The sequence below is a fragment of the Penicillium citrinum genome (genome assembly GCF_028827155.1).
Source record: "Penicillium citrinum strain IBT 23319 chromosome Unknown utg000003l:1.0-4596430.0:1.0-4598250.0, whole genome shotgun sequence".
In the NCBI taxonomy this organism is placed as follows: Eukaryota; Fungi; Ascomycota; class Eurotiomycetes; order Eurotiales; family Aspergillaceae; genus Penicillium; species Penicillium citrinum.
In genome coordinates this window covers 2915540-2930649 of record NW_026622688.1, presented here as the reverse complement: position 1 = coordinate 2930649, position 15110 = coordinate 2915540, and the positions used below count along the sequence as shown (strand labels likewise).

At 48.0% G+C, this 15110-nt stretch overlaps 7 protein-coding genes across 7 annotated transcripts; 1 reads left to right on the top strand and 6 right to left on the bottom strand.

Moving 5' to 3' along the window:
* Positions 1–31: 31 nt before the first annotated feature.
* bud32 (serine/threonine protein kinase BUD32) lies at positions 32–859 on the top strand (the record flags this gene model as incomplete). Its single annotated transcript, XM_056643237.1, has 1 exon — positions 32–859. One exon carries the CDS (start codon positions 32–34, stop codon positions 857–859), a length of 828 nt encoding a protein of 275 aa, XP_056502649.1.
* Positions 860–1027: 168 nt separating this feature from the next.
* On the bottom strand, positions 1028–2104 carry N7469_004316 (putative gamma-cysteine synthetase regulatory subunit; the record flags this gene model as incomplete). Its single annotated transcript, XM_056643236.1, has 2 exons — positions 1028–1985; positions 2082–2104. 2 exons carry the CDS (start codon positions 2102–2104, stop codon positions 1028–1030), a joined length of 981 nt encoding a protein of 326 aa, XP_056502648.1.
* A 299-nt stretch (positions 2105–2403) lies between these two features.
* Positions 2404–3606, bottom strand: N7469_004315 (aldo/keto reductase family protein; the record flags this gene model as incomplete). Its single annotated transcript, XM_056643235.1, has 6 exons — positions 2404–2556; positions 2617–2986; positions 3050–3231; positions 3290–3347; positions 3403–3413; positions 3532–3606. The coding sequence occupies 6 exons, from the start codon at positions 3604–3606 to the stop codon at positions 2404–2406; spliced, it is 849 nt and encodes a 282-aa protein (XP_056502647.1).
* Positions 3607–4015: 409 nt separating this feature from the next.
* N7469_004314 (ion-transporting P-type ATPase SPF1) lies at positions 4016–8003 on the bottom strand (the record flags this gene model as incomplete). The annotated part of the gene is made up of 4 exons (XM_056643234.1): positions 4016–4478; positions 4532–4668; positions 4724–5758; positions 5811–8003. The coding sequence occupies 4 exons, from the start codon at positions 8001–8003 to the stop codon at positions 4016–4018; spliced, it is 3828 nt and encodes a 1275-aa protein (XP_056502646.1).
* A 469-nt stretch (positions 8004–8472) lies between these two features.
* On the bottom strand, positions 8473–9649 carry N7469_004313 (aldo/keto reductase; the record flags this gene model as incomplete). The annotated part of the gene is made up of 3 exons (XM_056643233.1): positions 8473–8524; positions 8602–9141; positions 9213–9649. The coding sequence occupies 3 exons, from the start codon at positions 9647–9649 to the stop codon at positions 8473–8475; spliced, it is 1029 nt and encodes a 342-aa protein (XP_056502645.1).
* Positions 9650–10733: 1084 nt separating this feature from the next.
* Positions 10734–12835, bottom strand: yvc1 (putative potassium ion channel Yvc1; the record flags this gene model as incomplete). The annotated part of the gene is made up of 5 exons (XM_056643232.1): positions 10734–11125; positions 11179–11319; positions 11370–12304; positions 12373–12700; positions 12760–12835. 5 exons carry the CDS (start codon positions 12833–12835, stop codon positions 10734–10736), a joined length of 1872 nt encoding a protein of 623 aa, XP_056502644.1.
* Positions 12836–13521: 686 nt separating this feature from the next.
* N7469_004311 (translation initiation factor eIF2 subunit alpha) lies at positions 13522–14661 on the bottom strand (the record flags this gene model as incomplete). The annotated part of the gene is made up of 4 exons (XM_056643231.1): positions 13522–13990; positions 14067–14274; positions 14343–14505; positions 14584–14661. The coding sequence occupies 4 exons, from the start codon at positions 14659–14661 to the stop codon at positions 13522–13524; spliced, it is 918 nt and encodes a 305-aa protein (XP_056502643.1).
* Between the last annotated feature and the right edge of the window lie 449 nt (positions 14662–15110).

The window sequence follows — 15110 nt, the reverse complement described above, 5'->3', positions numbered from 1 at the left end:
TTCCCTCTGCTCAGCTCCAATTCCTCCCACAATGGCCAACGAATATAAACCCCCGGCCCTTCCAGCCCCTTTCAATAATACCCGCCCTGTGCCAGAGCTTCTCACACAAGGCGCCGAGGCTCATCTCTACAAGACCGTCTCGCTCGACCCCTCCATCCCCGCTGCTCTCAAAGTCCGCCCTTCGAAACCCTACCGACACCCCATTCTTGACCGTCGACTCACTCGGCAGCGAATAATTCAAGAGGCACGGTGTCTTTCCAAATTAGTCCGCGAGGGTGTCAGTGTCCCTGCTGTTCTTGCGCTCGACTGGGAGGGACAGGGCGGCGATGAAGCTGGGTGGGGTGGAGCTTGGTTGATGATGGAGTGGATCAATGGACCTGTTGTGCGCGTGGTACTAGAGCAATGGGAGGCATGGATGAAGAAAAATGCATCATCTCTGGATGCCGCACAATTAGATCAGGAGAATTCTCGCGTCAGGGATCTCCTGCGAAGAGTCGGGAAGACTCTTGGTGGACTGCACAAGGCTGGTGTTGTTCACGGTGACTTAACGACAAGTAACCTCATGCTCCGCTTGCCTACAGAGGGTATGGAGCCAGAGACTAGCCCAACGGGTGTTTCAATGCAGGGTGAGGTCGTCTTAATTGATTTTGGACTTGCGTCGCAGAGCGCGCAGGACGAGGACCGAGCTGTGGATTTGTATGTGTTGGAGAGGGCGATAGGCAGCACACACCCTCGATCAGAACCTTTTATGGAGGAACTGGTGCATGGGTACCGTGAGAGTCACCGGGGTGCTACTTCTACGCTCAAAAGGCTCGAGGATGTCAGGATGAGAGGTCGCAAGCGGAGCATGATTGGTTAAGAACCCGTCTTCTTTCCTTATATACAAGTTATCAGCCTTCAGCCTCTCTCCGCAATGATGGATGTGTTCCCTCATATGGGTGAATTTATGATCTCATTTAGATCCTCAAAAACGCCACGCTGAATCACGAAATGAATGTTTCTAATGACGGCTCTTCGCCTGCTTTCTTCACGACCGGTCCTTGACGCATGTGCCAACTTCCGCTAGTGCAAAATAACCCTTATTTTCAACCACCCCTCGATCCTTCACCACAGCTGTGTACTTCACTACCCATTGTGGCTCAACATCTCCTTGAATTCCATCATTTCCATCTGGCGTCGAAGCCAGGATTCCAGCACCTCTCTCACCGGGGCCCAGAAGTTCTCTTGTCGTACCCACGGGAAGAATGTCATTGCAGTCATTGTGTGTGAGAAGCTGAATCTTCTCTTGTTTCGCATATAGAATCAACGACTTGGGCACGACACAGCAGTCTTTGAGATTGATCTGGTTGACGGAAGGCTTAACATTGGTATGTGGTAGAAATCGCGCCAACCGCTCACTGCCAAACTCCGCCACGCCTAGCTGAGCGATCATGCCTTGTTCATGCAGTGATTCGAGAACACGCCATGTTTGAACCATACTGTCAAAGTCATCGGGCTCGCTGGTGTTTACCTCCGCTTCATCGTCCTCGCTATCATCGTCGGCGTCAAAAAGAATACCGGGGAACGAGACGATCAGCAAATCGATAGACTTCACATGTAGCTCCTTCAATACCAAATCAATTGCCTCCCTTGTGTGTGCACATCGCCTTGATGCGGGAATCCCTGGTAGATAGAATAATTTCACGGTGATATCGTATTGATCCCGCTCTTCCGCCAACCCGGGTTGTGAGAAGTCGATTGCTGGGATATAGAGAGCGCCCTCGTCAGACCCAGTCCATGAAGTATGGTCCTTATCGGCCTTAAATCCGTTGCTAGATCCATTCGCATTCTCCTTGTTGTGTCCGTTTTTGCGCGATTCTAAGCTGTGAGCTTGAAGTTGCTCCGATGCGACGAAATTTGACCGGAGGGAGTTGATCAACTCGACGTTGGATTTCTGGGTGAGATGTCCGCGAATAACAGATGGGCGACCACCATGCATGAGATTACTATCATGTCGAATTAGTTTCAATTCTTCTGTTTCTTCAGCTGCTGCTTTTCTCTTTTCTCGGTGGTTATCGCAATGTCCGAGTCATGCCACTTACGAGGTGGAGAGAATCAACTTCATGATGACGGTGATTTGAACTATCCGTAGAGAAGACCAGAATCACGAATAGTTTCTGTACTTAGACTTCTACTAGTATCTTCATGAAAGATGGGGGGAAAAAAAGTGGTGTGAACTGAAGAATAAAAGGTTGAAAATGGAGGAGAAACCAAACCCCGCAAAGAAATGAACCCCTCAGCCAATGCCTGACAAATCCACTTGCTTTGCCGCTCGCTCCGATTCTCTCAACGTCCACTTCTACTAGGAACTTCTACCATCGAGATTCAGCACATGAATAGCAGATTATTTACTAATAATCTACACTAATCATCATCCACAGTTGGGTCCCAGTCTGTTGGACAATACTCTCCTGTGTCCAGCAACTTCATATCCTCTGGAGAGAGTTCGAAATCAAATACCTCAATATTCTCCCGGATTCGCTGAGGCGTCACTGACTTGGGCAACGGCAGTAAACCCTAGATATATTCAATTTAACATGTTCTTAACTTGAGTCTTTGATTATGACTTGAACTTACCATTTGTAAACTCCATCGAATCATCACTTGGGCTGGTGACTTGTTATACTTCTTCCCAATAGTCTGCAGCACAGGTTCATCCAGACGCTCTCCATGCGCAAGTGGCGAGTAAGCCTCGACGATAATGTTGCGCTTCTGTAACCATTCAATGATATCCGAATGATCTAACCAAGGGTGTAGCTCGTATTGTCCAACGGAGATTTCACCCCCACCCCCGTTTTGGATGTATTCCTCCAGTTCCTCAAGGTGGTGAATACCATAGTTAGAAACCCCGATAGATCTAACCTTGCCTGATCTCTGAGCTTCAACAAGAGCTTTCCATGCGCCAAGTCGAGCGGCCTTTCCGCCATATGGTGCATGAATGAGGATTCTGTCGTGATAAGTTAGATCTTTTAATCATATGGGTATCTCTGTACTTGATCTGTAACCTTACAGATCGAAATATTCCTGTCCTCCTTCCCGAAGACTAGAAGATATAGCTCGCGTGGCTTTCTCGTAGCCCATTGATTCAGGTGGAATTTTCGTGGTCAGAAAGATGTCAGACCGATCAAGTCCCGAGTTCTGGATTGCGCGGCCACAGCCTTTCTCATTGCGATACATGATCGCCGAATCAACCTAGTAATGTATAAGTTATACTGAGTGTAGAGCATATGAAGTTTGACGGGTTACTTACATGTCGAAATCCTACTTTGAGGGCCTCTGTAGCTGCCTTTTCGGTAGAAGACGGATTGCTATCATCCCAAGTGTGTCAGATACATTCAAGTCTAGGAGGCATTTGATACTCACATCATGTACACCTAGACGCAAAGACGGAATCCATGTTAGCTTTTCCATCTGCTGTAATAGCAGGGCTCATCCTATTTACACCGTCCTTGTGAAGATGAACCACTGGTATTCTGTATTGAATCAACTTACCCCGTACCCAATGGCAGGAATGTCATAGCCTGAGAGCATTCGACGGGTAGACTGGAGTGTCAATTTGGCTGACATTTTTACACCTCAGAAAGAAATGGATATATGGTTGGGCCAGATTTGAGATGAATGAAGAAGCTCGAAAGATGGAATTGCGGACTTCGGCCTTACAAAGCGATGAGATCATACCGAGTGGGGGGTGTGCATGCACCAATCGACGCCAATGGAATTGGCGATAATTAGATATTTTCAACAAGGAATTGAACGCATACAAAATAGAATTGGGTCTTGTTGCTATTTTCATCTTCAGGATAAATGCATGCCTACGAGTGTCCTTTTTCAAGTCTAGTACATTACAACTTCAAAGGGTCAGGTGCGAAACAATCAGCAACATGTATTAGAACTCATGTACGTTCTATGAATTCGATATCACCTCTCTATGTATAAATTACAAGGCATTCTTCTCAACTAGCCTTCTGACCATGATCTAAACTCCTCTCTGCTGCTGCTCCTTCTGCTTCTCGGCCTCGGCCTCTTCCTTTGCCTTACGCTCAGCCTCGCGCTTCAGCTGATCGGGACGACGAACAGCAATATCCTTAGGACGGAAGTCACTGAACAGCTGCTTGAGGACATTCTCGATAAGCCAACAGCCACCATAATCGAAGATCATCAGCACAGTAAGTGTGATCTTGAACTCATTGCTGAACGGAACCAGGCGCAGCTTCTCGTTGATCTCGGGCACAAACTCGGTAGCGCAAGAGAAAGCAACACCAGAAGCAGCGACAAGACCCCAGTACATGGCCTTGTTCTCACGAATTGACTCGCGGAAGGGACGGCCTTGGTAATTGATCGAGAAAGTCGAGATTTGCTGGATCAGCTGCAGGAGGTAGATAGCACTGTTGAGAAGAGAAGGCTCGAATTCGCCCTCAAGGTCGACGTTGTCATCTCTCCTATGGCAATTGTTAATATAGTCCAGTGATAACATCGAGGCAATTATACATACGGTTCAATCTTATAGACATAGTTCGAAAGGTAGATCAGAGTAACAATGTGAATGGCGAACTGTCCAAGAACGGATCCAATAATGTAGACGTTAAAGATGTTTGGCTGCGGGCGCTCCTTGGAAAGACCCTCAACAGACTAAAAATTGATTAGCATGCACAATCTTCTGTAAAAAAATATTCGAGAAACTTACCTTGGCACGAGAGATGGACAGGAAGCAGACACTCATCAGCATACCACTAATGGTGACCTGACCATCACCGAACTTAATACCATCGAGGTAGATAACACTCAGACTGTAAGCGCTGATCAGGCAGTTCAATGCAAGAATCTTATACATCTGGATCGTAGCGACCAGAGTGCAACGACCTTGACGAAGAATGTTAGGGATGGCAATGACATTGGCCAATTTACTGGTGAAAGGCGCGGCAACGGAAGCATCTCCCAACTTGATAGTGGGAGGCTCGCTCTCATCCAGCTCCTGTTCCAACATCGACGAGGTGAGCTTATCAGCAAGGCCGGCAGCGGCCTGCTGAGCCTGCTGTTGCCTCTGCTGTTGGGGAGTCATGTTTGATTGCAAAGCTTGAGCGCCGGGGGAGGTAATCGTCTGAATCTCTTCACCCTGCTTGTTTCCAGCAGCAATCGCAGCGGCTCCCTTACGTTGGGCCTCTCTCTCGATAGCCTTCTGGTAGTGGGGGTTGCTGGGGCCAGGCGGGTATAGGTGGGCAATTTGGACTGGGACGGGAGGAGCGGGTTGGTTGAAACGCTGCATCATGGCAGCTTGCTTCTCATATAGCTCCTTCATCTTGGTGGTTCGGTAGTGCTCGGCAATCTTGGTGAGATCCTCCTGGGAGCCATTGAGAAGAGCAACACCAACGTGAGCCTGCTTCAAAGCACCGACATCGTTGGTACCATCACCGCACATCAGGGTAGTGTAGCCAGCATCCTTGAGGCCGAGCAAAATATCCTCCTTTTGCTTGGGGGACACACGAGCGTAAACCCAAGTGTGGCGAAGCAAATCGGGCAGAGCCTTCTGACCCTTGAACTTGGCGAGAGCATAACCAGTAATACAGATGTCCTTTGTCTTGATGATCTCAGGATCCAGGGGCTTGGTGGGATCAACTTCGGTGTTGAGCTTGTCGTCAATCGTACGCCAAACGAGTCGTGTTCCAGAGGTGTCATTTTCAGGGGCATCGAGAATGACAACCTCCCGGTCAACGATCTCGACCTGGCGCGCAACATGTACAGCAGTCAGGGGGGTTATCACCAGTGATCATGACAACACGGTGGCTGCTCTCATTCAGCATGCGGACGGATTTGATAGCATCATCCTTCAAGGGGCACTGGAGAACCAAAAAGCCAGCGAATATCAAATCAGATTCGATCTCTTCACGAGAGTAGTTGTTGACACGGTTCTGGGAGATCTCAGCCTCAGTAGAGAGATATTTATAAGCAAGAGCCAAAACACGCGCACCATTGCGAGTGAAGTGCTTGAAAGTCTCTTCGTAATGGGGGGGGGCGTTGAGAAGCATCTTTCTGATAGTTTCGGGGGCACCCTTAACACCAACGAAAGTGGCCTTGGCCTTCTTTGATGTCTTTTTATCGTTGGTGGTCACAGTTGCAATGGTACTTTGGCGCTTCAGAGCAGAAGAGAACTGGAATCTTCTCTTGATCTGGACAGACTCGACCGGGCGGGATGCTACCATAGGAGATGATCCCTTGCACATGAGAGTATCGTTTCTGCCAAGAGTCCAACCGAGCCATTCGAGGGTAGCTTTCTCCATAGGATCACCGACAACATCACCTTCATCCAGTTTCACCAAGGCGTGGGCACTGGCAAGGACAAGGGTTGTATCGGGACCGACATTCGCGGCCTTGAACAGGTCTGTATGGGCACCATCGGCTTCGACCTTAGCAGATGCCTGGCCAAGGTTTAGTCCAGCAATACCATCAACGACGAGATCCTCTCCAGTCAGAGTACCAGTCTTGTCAAAGCAGGCCACATCGACACGACCGGCAAATGGGATACGGAAAGGCTCGGTACAGAAAATCGCAAACTTGCTCAGGGCAGCAAGACTGGTATTAACGGCCAAGCTTAACTCCATTGGAAGTTCAGGGGGAACAACACTCGTCACGATAAGAACACAATCCAGAAGAAGCTTGGATCGCTTGCGATCCTTAGAAACACCCTCTTGCCACACATACCAAGAAGCCGCAAGTGCGAAAATCAGGAGGAAGAGGATGAAGAGCAGAGCCTCGACATTGTTGGCTGAGACACGTTCGGTGGAGTAGATCATAGTGCGAACAAGGCTTCCCTGGCTGGTTTCGAAACCAGTCTTGACAACTACACCCAAAGCACCGTTGTCTGGAGCCATTGTGACACCGCTGGCAATGTTCTTCAGGTTCGCTTCGCCATTGACGTTGGGATGAGTGATCTGAAGAACCTTGGTTCCGCCATGCACAAATGAGTTCTTGTCCAAGCCATCTGGCTCAATAAGATCCTCGCCAGGTCGAAGCTGAACCGAGTCTTTCAAGAGGGGGGTACTCTCGCCAGAAAGCATGGCCTCGTTCACAATAACGCTTCCCTCAATCAGGAGGATATCACAAGCAACACCGCTGTCTTCCTTGGTACGGTTTACGGACATCAAATCTCCGGGAAGAAGCTGATCGCTGGTGATTTCCTGCCACTTGTTCTCGCGATAGACCCAAACATCGTATGGCTTGATGCTCATACCACGGAACTCATTGAGGGTTCGCTGGCGCTGCCAAACGACAGTGCTTTCAAAGGCGACTAGCATGAACAGCGTGAACAGCGAATAATACCAGTATTCATCCAACATCCAAAGTCCCACACAGAACACTTGAAACACGAAGAATGGAGCGACCGCATGCTCCTGGAAGAGTTCGATGAATCCAGGAACGGGAATGTCAAAGGTGTTATCGCCGTAGTGGTAGTGGATACCATCGATCTCAGCCTTGGTGGTCAGACCCTTACTCTGTTGGAAGTACTGGAGGGCAGGCTTAGGTTCGGCGTCGAGAACATATGACAGTGGGGCAAAGGAACGAGTTTCGGGATAGTAGAGGAACCGGCGCTTCTGGAAAAGAAACGAGAGTGACTTCTTTCCGCCAGAGTTATCGTGGATCAAAGGGCATACCTCGGCCGAACCGGCATTGGTGATGGGAATTACTTTGATCAAGCGGGCGGAATCGACGGACTTGGCCTTGGTGGTAGTAAACAGAGTGTTGATGTTGATATTCCATTTGGTCATCAGCCACAACAGCGACTGTGCCGTGATAATGGACCCCGCAAACACGAAGGTCCATTCCTGGCCCTGGATATAGGTGTCATAACGCTCAGGAGACAGGTAGAAAGCGAAGAAGGCGGGCCAGATAATCAAGAAAGGCCAAACGTAGGTATGCAATTGCAGAGGGAGAGGGTTATGCAGGGACGCATATTCAATCTGGGGGGTCATCTGCGAGTTTTGCCCTAGAGTAGTTGTTTAGTCGGAGACGTTCACTAGATTGACCATCAAGGGAATCGTGGAGAGAAAAATTGGTGGAAATCTCACATTTTGGCAATCGAAGACCACGTTCTGGGTCGTATAAAAGACAGATTATGAACGCATAAAGAGACCGCTCGCAAGACAATCTTCCAAAAGGGAACGACTGATAGAAGAAGCCACCTTCGATATAAAATCGGGTTTCCAGAGGGTTCGCCCCCGACGCGCTAAATGCTGACTAAGGGTGGACCCTGCACATGTTTATACCTAGTTTCTAAGGCAAATATCACAATAAATACAGTACGTACAAAAAAGTTCTATCTACTTCGTTGTGTGATGAGAATTCTATTATTTTAGAATTGAAAGTTCATTTATATTTTAGATTCCTAACGAAGGTAGATGAATGAAATTTTCGGAGCTAGACATTCCATGTAGTAACTAATTACCCTGACTGATTCAATGGCGGGGTATCTGTAGAGAGTGTCGCCATCCTTCTAGATATTGAAAGATTGGGTCAGTAATTGATAGCATAGGGATTTTCAAGTTCAATAATTCGTGCGACAATACTAACGCAGCTGGGTACCGAGTTCCTTCAATCTTCAAGCTCGCGGCTATATCCCTAATCTCCTGCAATTCCTGATCTTTCAACTGTAACCTTGTCGCGGCGACATTTTCATCCATCCTAGTTGTCGATTTGGTTCCAGGAGTAGGGAAAACGTGCGGCCCTTGAGCTAGCAGCCAAGCTAGAGCAACCTGTGCCGCTGTACTTTCATGGGAACTGGCTATCTCTTCCAACTTCCTCACTAGCCTGAGAATTTCTGGGAAGTTTCCCTCTGCATACTTTGGGTATCTGCGGCGTAGGTCACCTTCTGGTATATCGTTATGGGATTGAAATTGGCCTGTTAGAATGCCGCGTCCAATTGGAGAAAAGGCAACAACCGCTACTCCAAGTTCATTACATGTCGCCAGGATATTTGATTCCGGTGTTTCGGCATCCAATGTGAATAAACTATATTCAATTTGCACAGCGGTGATGGGGTGGATAGCATGAGCTCGGCGTAGAGTGGTTTCTGAGACATCTGAAAGTCCTAGATGGCGAATCTTTCCTTCTCTGCCAGTACGTAAATTAATCATGGGGGCCCTTACTTAATATTTCTTTCATTTATCAAATTTGGGACTTACTTCTTCAGTTCAGCCATGGCTTGCACAGTCTTTTCAATCGGTGTCACGCCATCTACTCTGTGGCAGTAGTACAGATCAATCGTATCAACTCCTAGTCTCTCAAGACTTCTCTCGCACGCATCACGAACATATTGAGGGTCTGATTTGAAACGATGCAATCCATTAGGCTCCTGTTGGAGTCCAAACTTCGTGGCCAGGAAGACATTGTCACGTTTGCCCGATCGATTGAACCACGTCCCGGCAAGAACTTCGCTATCGCCGTAGATGTCAGCCAGATCCCAGAAACGCAGTCCAGAGGAATAGGCGTGATCCAGAAGATCTAGTCTTTCGTCTAGTGTACCTGGTGGCCCATAGAATCCGCTAAGGCTACCAAACCCGAGACCCATCGAAGAAACCTGAGGGCCTTCCCGACCAAGTGCTCGTTGGAGAGTAGACATTGAGATACAAAAGCTTGAAATTGAATCAAGGCAAGCAGATATTTTCTTCGGAAAGGGCTTGCATGAAGAAATTCTGGCTCTGTACTTATACTATACCTAAATTTTAGACCGCTGTCGTGCGGATCGGTGGTCCGATTACCTATTCGGCTTCCCGACATCTTGAGCCACTGCCCATTTGGCAATACAGGGGGCCTAACAATACACATCTCCGGTCAGCTTTCTGAATTTCGCTCTTTATTGTGGAGTTAGAATTGCCTGTGACTATTTCGGTTTTGGAATACATGTTTATTGAACATTACTTGCCAAATTCATTGTACTGCAATGCCGGACCTTACGCATACTATGCGTAAGGTCCGTCGCTGGCGTGGTTTAGCGTGCGGGTTCCTGCCACCAATGCCTCTATATATTTCAAACTTACCTATTCAGGCGAATGGCGATGCCACCCAGACCAGACTATGAAATCTAAGAATGAGAGTGATAAAACTGGCGTGATCCATATATGATTACCCTCTCTCAATAGTTCATGAATGAAAGTATATTATATCGCCTGGATGTGCAATGAATTCTAATGTTGAAGTCAAGGATGATGAGTAATCTGAGCGAGATTTCGCTTACGGTTTATAGATCCACAAATCTCACGACCCTTCAACAGCCCTTGCCGGGCTAGCTCAATCGGTAGAGCGTGAGACTCTTAATCTCAAGGTTGCGGGTTCGACCCCCGCGTTCGGCTATTCCTAAGATAACCACGAGATTTCTTTTTTGCTCAGTTCACTGTTTTACATCTCGCATCTATCCACCATTCGAAAGTGTACTTATTAGTAGAGTAGTTGTTGTATAAAGTGGTGGAGCAATTTTTGCTTGGTACCTTGCCTGCAGTAGGGATTCGTTTCATTTATTGAATTTTCTTTTCTAGGAACGCTTGAGACAAAAGTTCGTGGCAGAAGTTGCCCAGTTCCACATATGAGAAATATATATAGTATATGCATTCCAATCTCAGGCTATTGTGAGAATAATTAGATCGAATAGCGTCACCACAAGAGCACCTCGAAGTGATTCAAAAATGCTACCCTGCTATATCATTCAACTATGCAGCTCCATCCTTCTCCTGCCCAAGCTTCTTAACCAACTCTGTCAGCATCGTCACCTGCTCCTTGAGCTGTCTAATCTCAGTGGTAGCATCGTTCGCCTTGATATCTGGTGTAGATTCCTGAACCTCTTCTTTCCAAGAGTCATCGAGATCGAAATCAACGTCCTCGGCAACGAATTCCCATTCCTGTCGATTATCCTCGTCCTCTTCACCATGGCGGCGATTCCACATAACCTGCTTCGCTTGGTGTGACTCCAGCCAAGCAGTAAGAACAAGCAGGGGTGAGTAGATTATGCCCATCACTACATCATTCAGTCTGGCATAGTGCTCTCGTGACATCCACCATTCAAATGGCAGGACGAGGCATAGGATCTCAATTAAGTTGAAGGCTAGAGAAAGGTCAAACCGAATACACCGAGCTAGTAACAAAAGGAGAACTTACGTGGAATGAAAACATTCTCATCTGGAGCCCGAACAAATTGCATAGTCTTTTGCGCAAAGATAGCCATATATTCGTCGGTGGCGTTGCTGGAGATGTCTTCATATGCACTATTATAGAGGGCGATAAGGATATTGAGAAGAACTGCTTGTAATTAATTCGCCATTCAACAGGAGAGGGGGTTATCAACGTACCAATCATGATGATAAAGTTAAAGATGTAGTAAAGGATAATTCCAAAGGGGAAGGCGAAATCCTGGAAGATCTCAAATTCAGGGCTTTGCATAATGCTATTTGCCATGCCTTGAATAATGGGCCTGGTGAGGGAGATATCCGAATCCACTTGAGCCATTCCGATGAAAGCCTGGAAGAAACCTGCCAGAACAACGAACAGCAAAGCGAAAAAGATCAGACTTTCCTTCATCATGACTCGAAGAACCACGAACATTGCACCAAAAAAGCGGAACGAGTCCAGATAAAGCATCATCCGCATCCAGAACATGGGCCCGGAAAATGCTAGAAAGTTGTAGCTTAATTTGTTGAAAAGTTGTCGTTCTGCATCATGCTCAGACGGTGAATGTGCTAGTGCGACAACCCTCAAAACGAAGGAGATTGCAAGCAGAGCATAGAGCGTAGAGTTGAAAGCGTTCCAAAATTCGAGGTAATTCCGTCCGACTTTCCAGAATTTGATGGCCTCGTCACAGATGAACGCCAGAGTCATCCCATATAAAACGCATTCAGCCACGTCAAGATCGCCGGTAGGATTAACAGTGTTGATAACTGCCGTAAATAGCGCCAGATAAAAAAGCGAGAACAATATCTGACAAGCATTTTGATATAGAGGCGTTCTCATTCGATCAGGATGGAAATGGGCCCAGTAGTTCGTATTGGACTTTCCGTGATACTCAACGAAATTGGTCGGGTTTCCCTCCTCCTGGCAGATCCAGCCACACCAGAGGTAGTGAATACATTTCTGGTAACCAGCAGAACTGATGATTCTGAGAGCGTGAAGATCAACTGATCGTTCGATAACATTAGCAGCAGCAGTCTCCACCCCCTCAACAAAGATGGAGTAGCGCTTGAGTAGGACCTGTTTTAGTAGATAGTCCTGGTTTGGCTCTGTCTCAATACTATGCTAGTTTTAGCTGCTGGGATGGGTAGAGCAACATGATAGAAGTTAGGGGAAGCGGGTACGTACATGCGCTTTGCAATGACCTCACACGCAACAGCCCGGACTTCGTGGAGGTCGGCGTCCCAAAGCTCGTTCGAAGCTTGAATTTGGAACCACCTTAGACAGACAAGTAAGCAGTACACAACAGTAGCTGCGTAGTCCTCACCGCCGGCATTCCTGGATGTTTTGACCACATCATCTGTGATGATACGACTGTTCGGATCAGTTAGAAGACCTTCCTCTACCTCACAAGAAACGACTTGTTCAATTTGATATTTTAGTCTCAAAGCGACCTTTGCAATCTCTTTGGACGACTGTGAAGGCTGTGTTTCATCGGCAGCATATGCAGGAAGAACTATTTAGTGAATCCATTAGTTGCTTGATGTTAGACACTCTTGGGGAGCCATGACGTACGCCGGCGTCGCTCCACTTGCATGCGATGATGCGTTCTGCCACGATCAATTCTGAATAAGTCTCTCCAATGGCCCATGATGAACGAGATTCTTCAGAAATGGTTTACGTTCCAGCAAAAAGTGCGGGTTGCCCCAAGGTTTTGAGGGGTTGAAAGGCAAAGCGCGGTGAGGTGTGAACCTTAAGAAATGGGAGATGATCGGCAGATAAGATCCAAGCGCGCTTCCCCGCCACAATTGCTAGGTTCACGGCGCGTGGAAACATTTAGATTACTAGTGGAATAAGGACAAGGAGCTTGAAGCTAGAATTCGCAAAGCAGGGAGTATACAGATTAAGGAAATCGGTGAATTGTATATAGATAAAGCAAAGAAAATGGCTCTTGAAACATCACTGGCATTGAAGGGCTCGGTTGCATCACAATATATGTACATCAGAACCTGTCTCTCGTGTAGAACACTCTCCATATCAAGGTCGGACGAGTACGAGGTTAGTCCCTCTAGCACGTAGCACCTGGCTCGGGACGTGGATAGTGTCACTCCCGGGCTCGAAGGGGAAGGCGACTGTCCTTGCTGGAAAGACGAGTTCTGACTGCAATCGTACCCAAGAAGCACATAGAGCCAATCGAGTCTTATCTCATTGATCGCGTAAATGTGCATAGTTTTCTCTATCCGTTTTGGCCCAATCCCCCGCTTCTTTTGCGTTGTGCGTATGTCGTCAAGATCGATGTACGCCGGGCGCTCCGTGGCTCGCATTGTGTTTGGTCCATTACTCGTCATCACCGCTCTCGGAGTCCTCGTCACCGCTAACCTCCTGGTTCTCACGTTCGCGCTTCTCCATGAGCTCAGCGAGAACAGCATCATCGTGCTCAGTGACGGCCTTGGGTGCCATCTTGACGGTGCAGTTACCGCCGGCGGCCTTGATGTTCGCGGCAATCTTCTCAATTGCAGCCTCGAGCATCTGGATACCCATAGTCTTGTCCAGACATTGGCTGGTCAGAACATAAAGGGGAGGGGCAACCAGCTTGACCTTGATCTGGTTCTCGGGGGTGTTGTCGGCCTCGGCAACACGAAGAGCAGTCTTAACAGCGTCGATTCCATCGTAACCAAAGCAGGTCACCTCAACATCGGCACGAACCTTGGTGGGATGGGGAGTGAGCTTCTTGCTGATATAAAGTTGAAGCTCCTTCTTCACAGCGTCGCTGTGGAATTCTGTGTCATTCCAGACGTCGGGGTTGCTACATAGCTCGGTTAGATTTTGAATGCCCAGAGAATATAAACCATTGAAAGAAAGTAAGAAGCCGAGAGACATACGTAATTGAGAGCTTGAAGGCATCGTGGGAGTGGCCGTATTTGCGGTTCAAAGGCCAGGCGATCTGCTGGTAGAGGGTCTCAAGAGGGGTTTGGGTGGCCTCGGCGACGTGGCGCATGATAGAGTGCACTGCCTTGCTCTTGTTGTATCGCTCTTCACACTTAATCACATCCTCGGGGGAGACACGACGCTTCGACAGATCGATGTAACCTATTCAATAGCCATGGGTCAGCCGGACAGGTGTCTCTTGGTGCTATTCGGAGTATGCTCCTTCTCACCCTTCTCCTTGTCAACACGAAGCACAATGACAACCTCATTGCGACCGATACGGATGAGCTTCTGAATACTACGGATACGTCTTCGCGAAAGTTCGGAGAGCAGAATCATTCCGTCGATGTTATCGTATTCGAGCAGCTTCACGTATGCGCCCATCTCGGCAATCTACCGCAAAAAGACCCAAGATTGTCAGTCCCAGATGACCCAATAATATCCATCTTGATAGCACAAAAACAAACATACCTGCTTCACGTTGACCATGACATAGCTATCCACCTCAGGATACTTCTCCTCGTAGAACCGGCAATTTGTTAAAGACATTTTGGCGGGGTTGCGCGCTTTTTTTCAGCGGGGAAGATCGGGGGAAAAATGGGAACTGAGAAGTCGGCAGTCCAAAGAGAACAAGCAGCCGGAACCTGAAGAAAAAGGAACCTGGCGAATCGAAAGGGGATGAAGGAGGTCGGGGGTGGAAGGTCTTGAAGCGGAAACACACTCGACTCTCTCAATTCGCTTTGTGCAAAGCGGCGGATCAAAACCCACATTGGACGCAAACACGTGACTCTACGATAAACTTATATCACATGACTCACCGCCTCCCGCAGTCTCTCTCACAGGCTTCCCAAAATGGGAAGGCGCAAGGGTGTTACACGAGCGAATCACATTGGCAGGAGCCTCCACAGCCTGTTATGTACTCAGGACGCATGGCTTGATCGCACCTTCCAAGAATGGCCGAGGCTCTCCAATAGCCTGCACCAAATGAATTCTCATTA